The sequence below is a fragment of the Littorina saxatilis genome, linkage group LG3 (genome assembly GCF_037325665.1).
Source record: "Littorina saxatilis isolate snail1 linkage group LG3, US_GU_Lsax_2.0, whole genome shotgun sequence".
Classification (NCBI taxonomy): domain Eukaryota; kingdom Metazoa; phylum Mollusca; class Gastropoda; order Littorinimorpha; family Littorinidae; genus Littorina; species Littorina saxatilis.
Window position 1 is genome coordinate 32,301,353 of NC_090247.1, and position 10,000 is coordinate 32,311,352.

Here is a 10,000-nt window from a genome sequence, read left to right on the forward strand (position 1 = left end):
TAGGGCTTGCAACAGCTTGCTATCCATTGTCAATGCAGGCTTCGGCGCTTTGTTTGCTGCCTGCGGTAATCAACCAATTATTGTTAGAATTAAGGTTGCAGAACATGCCGATGAGGCCTCCCACAATGAGGCCTTTCAGGACCTTGTGACACCGACTGTGGATGCAGGCTTCTGCGCCTTGTTCGCTGCCTGCAGTAATCAAAGAGTTATGGTCATGCTTTCTTTTTTTCTCTATTTTTTCTTGTATTTACTTTCCGACTACTTTATCGAGACTTATACTGTCTATTTTTTTTCTTTTTCTGTTTTTATATTTTTTTCTTTCTTCCATACTATTTTCTGTCCGTCTTATCGCTTGTTTCTTTTTGTTTCTTTTTCTTTTTTTCTTTCTTTCTTTCTTTCTTTCTTTCTTTCTTTCTTTCTTTTTTTCTTTCTTTCTTTCTTTCTTTCTTTCTTATTTTCTTTCTTTCTTTCTTTCTTTCTTACTTTCTCTCAAGTAAAACTATACTTCTTCTGCCTAATTTCTTCCTTTGTGTGTGTCTTCTTTCCTTCTCCCTGTCTGTCTGTCTTTCTTTCTGATTGTCTTACATGTTTCCTGTTCTTCTTTCTCTCCTTCCTTTCCTTCTTTCTTTCTTTTTTCCCAGCTTTCTTCTTTCTCAACACAACCTGGTTGGTTGGTTGGTTACTTGAGTTTTACGTCCTCACAGGAACTAGAGCCTATTAGGGACATGAACTGTTTATATGCTAAAAACTTCCTGATATTCCAGCTGATATTTAACACAACACACGCAAAAGTATAGTCTACTTACTTCAACATCCATGACGAAAAAAGTGTTACACCAGAAGAAGATGCCAAAGAACAAAACTTTCACAAAGTCAAAACCAAGGCGTGAGCTGCATCCGCAGAAAATATCTTGCACGGGAGAAGTTGAAGAAAGAGATGTTACACTTCGAAAAATGGTCAGTTTGTGTTTTACCTTTATGTACACCTCGCAGTTATCTTGCCTTTTTCGGAGGGCGTGGTCGAGCGAGGACGCAGCCAATGACAAATGAGAATTCCTTGAGAGTGACAGGTAATTAGTCACGCAGAAGAACGGTGAACCGTGACACCAACATACTCCGCGTGACTTTTTTCTTCTGATTTGTTGTGCGTTGCTCAAGCTCCCTTCGGCACCCCCCCCCCCCCCCCCCACCCCCGCCCATCCCCCTCTCTCTCTGTCCCCCCATCTCCCCCAACCCCAAACCTTCCTAAGGCCTCATTCCGCGGAAGAGTCACGTGGCTTAATTTAAACAAGAAAACCCGTGAAAACAAGGACTGGGCGGGTGAGAGCGTGTAAGCAGATAATTTTTTGAAGGGTGTATGTTGTTTTTGAATGAAAACCCCCCACTAAATTCCTTCTTACAGTAACGTCATTGACATTGTTTTTATTGCATTCTCAAATGTCAAATAAATGAACAGGTAAATAGAGAGATGAACAGATGAATATATGAGAATATATAGATAAATAAATAAATAAATAGATAAATAAATAAATACTCAATAACCAGATAGATAAATTAACAAACAAAAATCTTAGAAAAAGAATCAATCCATCAATCAATCAAAATCAAACCTCGACCAAAAAACAAAAATGAATTGATTGCTTCATTGATCAGTTAATCAACTGAAAGATAGAATCCGAACGAAAGAATGAGAGACAGACAGAGGGACAGAAGTTTTAAAAGTGATTATATGCGCAGTAATTTCTGATTTATCATCAAACTTCTACGAGCTTCAACGTGATCAGAGATGGTTTAAAAATAGACTTTGGTACGTCTTTCCACACAACAAAAACAATTTATTGTTTGCTTTCAGACTGTTTTCAAAAATCAGTACAGCTGTACATCAAAACGCCTCACCTCAGACACGCACGATTTGTCGCTGTCAACACAGATGACATGGTTAATCAGGAAGCTCACGGCTGCGCAATTAAGAAAACAATAACTCTGAAGAGTTTTAAAGGTTAGCTCCAGTTAAAGGGATTCTCTTCTTCATTCGTACCCGCGATTTTCCGCATGGGAGGCTAGCGTCTTATCCCCTAGGCCACTGCGCCCGTCCAGTTAAGGGGATACATACCTAAGAAGAAAGGCTCTCAGATCGCTTCCAAAGTTATAAGATTCTGTGGTACAAATAATGCTACCGCGCGGGAGAACTGCCTACACTTGCTTTTGCAAGTGTTTTAAAGCTTAATGAACAAATCGTGCCGTGTGCGTCTAGATTAAGGTAAAGTGGATTCTCCAGATTCTTCAGGTTCGTATATTTCGCCAGATACTCCCCCGAAACGGTCAGAACAAAAGTGAAATGTGAGCGCAAGCTAAAATGTCAGCTTTTACGTATGAACTCTAAAAAGTAGGTTTTAGTTAAATAAACGATGTGTATTATCTACACAAACAGCCGAAACCTGTTGACAAGTGAACATTAAATCGCATTCAAATGTTGAGTTTTTTGGGGCTCTTCGAGGTTCAAATCTAAATTGTGCAAAACTGTTGAAAGTTATTGCAACAATTAAAAAACAAATTTTTTAAAGTTTAAAAAAAATGAAGCATTCATTCCCGTGTGCTTTTACCTAAACTTGTTATGGCATTAAAGGCGCTCCAGTAGACTATCGGAACAGTTTTCGGATCAAATATGTCTTTTGCATAGGTCACGTGACCGTTTTCCAATAAGAGGACGCCTTAGATTAGACTTAACAAATATAAAGTACTAATTAAAAAATCGACCAAAAATAAATGCACAACTTGGCAACTTTTACCTACGAGGAGAAAACCAAAACGCATGAGCTCAACACTGTTACACTTTTGCGACTGACATGTACTCAGACTAGCTTTCAGTAGAATGCAGAAGGTTATTGTTGATGTAAAGATACAATATGCTTTACCTGTTTATAATGTGGACAATATTGACTTGATTGACGATGATGATTTACAGCTATTGATTGATGATCAGTTGTTTTTTGAGATGTTATTGATGGAAATAAGAGGTAGATGCATTTCATATTCCTCATATAAAAAAAAGGAAAGTAACAGAAAAGAAAAAGATCTTCTTTCTCAGATATACACTTTGGAAAGTAACTTGACAGAGTATAATATTCAACTTTTAGAGCAAACACGACAGGAGTTAAGTCAAATAAGGCAGAAAAAAGTGGATGGTATGATAATTAGATCCCGTGCGAAGTGGATTGGAGAAGGGGAAAAAAATACAAAATATTTTTGTAATTTGGAGAAAAGACAGTTTGTCCAGAAGTCCATGTGTTTTTTGCAGAAAGATGATGGTGAAGTTATTCATGATAATGCTTTAATTGTTAAGGAAGCACAGACTTTTTATGAGGAGTTATATACTTCAAGAGAAGCCGAACTAGTAAATCAAGAGATTGATGAAAACCTGGCTCATCCTGTATTAACAGATGCTGAGAGTAAACAATTGGAAGGTAGACTTACTCAATGTGAGCTACTCAAAGCTGTGAAAAAACTAAACAACGACAAAAGCCCAGGATCAGATGGGTACACTGCGGAATTCTTCAAGTTTTTCTATTCTGACTTAGGAAAGTTTATGTTACGGTCTATAAATTGTGGATTTGAGAAAGGAGAAATGTCAGTGACTCAGAGACAGGGCGTTATAGTATGTATTCCAAAGGAAGGAAAAAATAAAACACTTTTGAAAAATTGGAGACCAATTACTCTGTTAAATACGGTCTATAAGATTGCATCAACGTGCATTGCAGAACGGTTTAAACGTGTTTTGCCAAACTTGATTCATGATGATCAAAAAGGCTTCTTGAAAGGAAGATATATTGGTGAAAATGTCAGATTAATATATGATACCCTGTTCTACTCAAATAAACATAATATACCTGGCCTACTTTTGATGGTCGACTTTGAAAAGGCTTTCGACAGTGTTGCCTGGTCATTTATTGAAAAATCTTTGAGCAAATTTAACTTTGGAAATGACATGAAACGATGGATTTTTACTTTTTATTGCAAAATTAAGTCCTGTGTTTCAGTTAATGGTCGGTATTCAGCATGGTTTAATGTAGGTCGAGGCACCCGGCAAGGGGATCCGCTGTCACCTTATTTATTTTTGATTTGTGCTGAAATATTGTCTCTTATGGTACGCCAGAACAAAAAGATTGGTGGTATGAATATTCTTGGCGAAAATATTTTATTGTCACAATTCGCCGATGATACCAGTCTGTTTCTTGATGGTACAGAGCAATCTTTTTGCGAAAGTATAAAAGTGTTACAACATTTTGCATCACTGTCAGGTCTGAGAATGAACTATGATAAAACAATTGTAGTTTGGTTAGGACCTTTAAAGTTTTGCAAAAGAAGATTTTTGCCTGATATGAATTTTACCTGGAACCCGGATAATTTTAGAGCACTTGGCGTTATTTTTTCGGTGAATGTATCCGAGGTTGTTTTTCTTAACTATAGAAATAAGTTAAAGGAAATTCAAAAACTTCTGAATTCATGGACCAGAAGGAACCTGACACCCTTTGGTAAAATAACAGTCCTAAAAACCTTGGCTATTTCCAAATTGACACATTTGTTTACTAATTTACCTGATCCAGACGAACAGTTTATGATGGAGTTAAATAATATTTTTTTCAAATTTCTTTGGGATGGAAAAAGAGATAAAATTAAAAGAACTACGGTCACCCAACCCTATGAAGATGGAGGATTAAAGATGATTGACGTGAAAAGTTTTCTGTCATCTCTAAAAATTGTTTGGTTAAAAAGAGTTGATGGTCTTACTGGATTAATATCAAGACTATTGTTTAAAGCATGTCCATCTGTTACAACAATTAATATGAGAGGAGAGGAATTTGCAAATGTTTTGATGCAGAGAATGGAAAACCCATTTTGGACCAATGTTTTTAAACATTATAAGAAACTACATGGAAAATGTGACCCTATAACCTTTAACGATTTTGTATCAGAATGTTTACATTATAATGTTAATATTCGGAGAGATAAAAAGACAGTGTACATTCAAAATTGGATCGACAATGGAATAGCTCAGATTGGTCATATTTTGGGACAAAATGGATACTTATCCTATAATGCGTTTAAAATCAAATATCCAAATGTGCGAGGCGATTTTGTATTGTATCAAGGTGTAATCCAGGCTGTTAAGAAATATCAGAGAAAAATCGGCTTAGAATTTGATAAACATTTTATTATGACAGAGCCCATTGTGTGGAAATGTATTTGTAAAGGTAAGACACAACTTATTTACAAAAAACTGATTGAACATACTACGGTCCCAAAATGTATGGAAAAATGGTCTGAATCTTTAAACAGTTTGTTAGATAAGAAGGCTATTTTTCAACATGTTTTTAAAACAACAAATGACACTTGTCTGAGATGGTTCCAGTACCGATTATTGTACAGAATTTTGCCCACAGAAAGGTTTCTATTTTTGCGAAAAATTGTGGATACGTCATTGTGTACATTTTGTGGTAGAAATGAAGAAACCCTTTTACATATGTTTTGGGAGTGTGATAAAGTGCAGACTTTTTGGATAGAATTTGTAAATTGGCTAAAGGCGAACTGCACCCATTGCGACAATTTAAAACTGTCTAAAGAACTGGTTCTTCTTGGAGTGGCGAACAATGTAGTCACCGATAAAGCTTTTGATGTGTTATTAATCTGTGCCAAACACCATGTATATATTTCCAAAATGAACAAAAAGACCCCTCATTTTCAGACATTTAGTAGAAACTTTAAGCAAAGATTTGTTTGTGAAAAGTATAACGCAGTTGTGAATAATACAGTAGATAAATTCTACAAGGATTGGCGCCTGTATATGCACGTTTTGATGTAACCCTTAGGTTTTTTCGTTCTTAAAACCTTTTGATAATGCGACCACCAAACCGCTGAACATCCCCCCCTCCCCATTCCATCTTCCCACCCCATGTATGTTGTACTTGTCCAAGTGTGCTTTTCTGTTATATGATTCTGTCCTTTCGGTTAGGTGATGTCCTGTAATGTACAGCATATTTATGTAAAAAAAAATGTACAAAAAGAGAATAAAAAAAAAAAAAAGAATGCAGTTCCCGTGTACTGAACCCAGACCTGTTTACCCCCATAAGTGTTATGGAGTAAGGCTCAGCCCCAAAAATAGTAATCCTGGCACAAAAATTTAGTAATCATCCAGCATTCGTCGCCAATTACAACGCACATGACAACTGTGTCTTCGAAACGCAATCATGCCCATATATCCATCATTCACAAACAAACCACATCAGTCAGTTTTTTTAGTCATCATAATTTCAAAGAGAATCACATCAAAAGCACATGCATCACCCATTCTTTTCCTTTTGCTCGTAGTAGGCCTTTTTCAGTGTGTCAAGCGCTTCTCTACTGTACTTGCGCTTTCCGAATGAGTGAGGGCGAGACTTCACCACTAGAAAGCTCTCCAGCGTCTCATCAGACAGACATGATCTCTTGTCAGTCCTGTGCTTTTTCACCCCATTTTGCCATTGAAAAAAACCAATACCAAACATGTGAATTAATAAAAAAAAAATAAAAAAAATATATATATGTTTTTTATTTTTTTATTTTTTTTTATTTATGAAAATCGTAGTCTTGACACGGATAGCGGAATGGCGTATTTTTTGCAGAAAATCGTAATAAATTACGCCAAAATCGTAAGGGTAAACAGGTCTAACCACACTTCGTGTTGAATCGTGTGTTGAATATTAATTCATCAACAGAGCAATCATTGTGAACGACAATCAGGCAAATCATCGTGTAAACTGACAACGTTTACGCAAGAACTTTCAACTATGACGTATTGCTGGGTCATTAAACGCATGACCCATGTATCAACAACAACAAAAATGAATTACTTGATCGTAAAACAAAACTTCCACATTTTTCATTGTTTACCGGTGTCATGTATGGGACGCTTCCCGCGTCAAAAGAAACATGACCAGATATTCATTATATTATTTCCGCCTGTGACGTAGCAGTAGTACCAAAAGTCGTCACAGAAGTTACGAAGAACCTGAAGAACTCTTGTGGGGGGGCGTTTCACAGGCGCTTATATCAAAGCGCCTGTCGATCCAGGTTTTCTTCTGCTTAAGCCTTATAACAGGATTAGGATACTTAATTAGACCGTCACTTTGATTCACGCTCCTGTGGTGGGGGTTTCTGTAAGTGTACACATTTGGGTGATGTTAGCTGGTTTGTCATATTTTTTAGTGTTCTGTCGAGAGGATGTTTGTACGCTGTCATGAAGAAAACAAAGTGTGTCACAGAGTTTTGACTAGAAAAGCATTTTGACGTGATGCTGTTGTAGAATGCGCAGAAAGGGCGGATGCGTTGGTCACACACGTACAGAGAGAGAGAGAGAGAGAGAGAGAGAGAGAGAGAGAGAGAGAGAGAGAGAGAGAGAGAGACAGACAGACCGGACAGACAGACAGACAGTCAGACAGATAGACAGATAGACAGACCGACAGACAGACAGAGAGAAACAGAGAGACAGCGACCGAGACAGACAGACATACATGTAAACAGGGAGACATAGATACAGAGACAGCAACAGAGAGGCAGACACAGACAGACAGACAGACAGACAGACAGATAGTAGAACGGAAGGACCGACATGCAAGCAGTCAGACAGACATATAGACAGCTTGTCTGTCTAAACTTTAACATGTTTGCACTTAGTATATAGCTTGTGTGTTTGAGTTTGATTGTGCGTACGGATGTTGTTTGTCAGAGAGATAGAGAGAGAGAGTGAGACAGACAGACAAACAGACAGACAGACAGACAGACAGACAGACAGACACCGACAGATAGACAGACAAACAGACAAACAGACAGACAGACAGTTAGAGGCAGACAATCATACAAACAGATAAACAAACATACAGACAGAGACAGAGAGTGAGAGAGACACGAAGACACAGAGAAACAATAAGATATATATACAGAGGCAGAGACAGCAAGAGAGAGACAGACAGACAGACAGACAGACAAACAGACAGACAGATAAACAGACACAGAGAGAGAAAGAAAAAAGCGTCTGTCTGTGTGTGTGTGTGTATGTGTGTGTGTGTGTGTGTATGTGTGTGTGTGTGTGTGTGTGTATGTGTGTGTGTGTGAGTGTGTGTGTGCGTGCGTGCGTGCGTGCTTGCGTGCGTGCGTGCGTGCGTACGTGTGTGTGTGTGTCTGTCTGTCTGTCTGTCTGTGTGCTCGAGCTCTAGTGTTCGTGCGTGTGCTCCAAAACAGCATTGGTCTGTCTGTTTTTCGATTGCTTCTCCTGTTTTCCATTTGTCTTTCTTTCTGTCTTTCTTTCTTTCTGTCTTTCTTTCCTTTTTACTTTGCGTTTGTTTATGTTCTTGCTTTTACTTCTTGCTGTAGCTTCCTTCATCATTTGTCAACACATTCAAGCATTAGTCTTCCTTATCATTGTAATCTCATTATAAATCAATGATATATTCATGACATTGTTAACAGTACAGCGCGAGGGTCTTTGCATTCAAAGATATAATACATGTACATGAGCAGCTTCTACTATTTTTGAATACAAAATGCAAATCACTTCTGTACTGTTGACAATGTGTCACCAACGTACACATGTTCAATCGATCAAGGGGGAGTAAAACACTACTGGTACTACCGCAGTAACTTGTCATTAGCATACCGACCTACCTCCTACACGACCGGACTTTTCCACCAAACAAATTTCCATACACGTAAAAGAAATACAAAATAAAGTAATGCTCGTTTCACATGGACGTCCTTGGGGCGCGGCCCGTTTATTTTTCCCACGTCAACAAACTGTTGAGGCAAAATTGTCCAAAGATCGTTTGGACAGTGAACAGGAAGTGCGATTTTTACCCACAGTTCTTAAGTCTTCCTGTCGGACGTTTTATCGGAAGTTGTTAGAAACGGCCTTTTTGATTTACAGCCAACTTAAAAGCTCAGTCGTTATTTAACTATCCGATAAACGTGTTACACTATACTTGACATTATTTGTGTACCTAACTACTTTTATTTCAATAATTTAAGGGATGCCTGAGAATGTGCGAGGGCCGTTGCGGGTGGTTATCTATACTGTACGTAGTTGGGAAAGGAGGGGGGGGGGCGGGATGGCGCGTGTGTGCATTAACGTTAAGACAAATGCGCCAATGTATTTACAGAGTGACGTTAAAACGATTCCATCATCATTTATAATCTGTCTTGGCCAGTCTCTGTCTTGGCTGTCTGGCTGTCTGTCTGTCTGTCAACTTGCTACGAACGATTTCAAAGCCGGAACTGCCTTCGTGTTATCCGTTGTGGACTGTCCAGAACAAGACTTGGTTTTTCAATCCTCATCCATCAAGTTGGGAGGGTAACATTTAAATCACAGCCCCAGATTCCATTTTAACAGCGCATGCATTTTGCCGTGTGGTTTCAAATTTTCAACAAAATCTATAAAGTCTGAAATTCGTGTCGTAATGCTTCATTCTGTCTTGATGCACGACCAGTCACGGTCTGAGTCCTCTAAACTGAAGGAATGTTTGCTTTTAACCGGCAACAGTCAACAAGATGATGGTTATCTAGTTAAATGTTTAAAGGTCTTAAAGGGGGGGGGGTAGTCTTAAACAGGGGGTTTCATTGTATTCAGCACAGTTTACATTGAAGAAAGAACCATTATAAAAACAAAAACGAAAAAAACATAGACAATGAGAACAAAACAAAACAAAACAAAACAAAACAAAACAAGAAAGAGACAGAAAGAAAAAAAGACAGAAAGAAAGAAAGAAAGAAGGAAAGAAGACACAAAGAACAAGAGAGTGCAAGAAATAAAAGAACAAGAGTAAGAACAAAACTAATAAATAAAAACTAAACTATTCTCGAGTGGCTGGAGTAAGCTTTAAAACAGACAACACCCATTTAAATCTCCACTCCAGGACATCATGTCAAGTTTGCACACGCACTCCAAGCCCAAAATTCGGTCAACTTTTGTTCT

At 38.0% G+C, this 10,000-nt stretch overlaps 1 protein-coding gene across 1 annotated transcript in view; it reads right to left on the reverse strand.

Moving 5' to 3' along the window:
- The window catches only part of LOC138962166 (uncharacterized PPE family protein PPE12-like), a 9,256-nt gene extending 8,273 nt beyond the window's left edge, over positions 1 to 983 (reverse strand). Inside the window, exon 1 of the mRNA XM_070333891.1 lies at positions 807 to 983. Coding sequence (XP_070189992.1) covers positions 807 to 818 — 12 coding nt within the window. The 5' untranslated portion in view covers positions 819 to 983. The remainder of the gene's footprint in view (positions 1 to 806) is intronic.
- Positions 984 to 10,000: the final 9,017 nt, after the last annotated feature.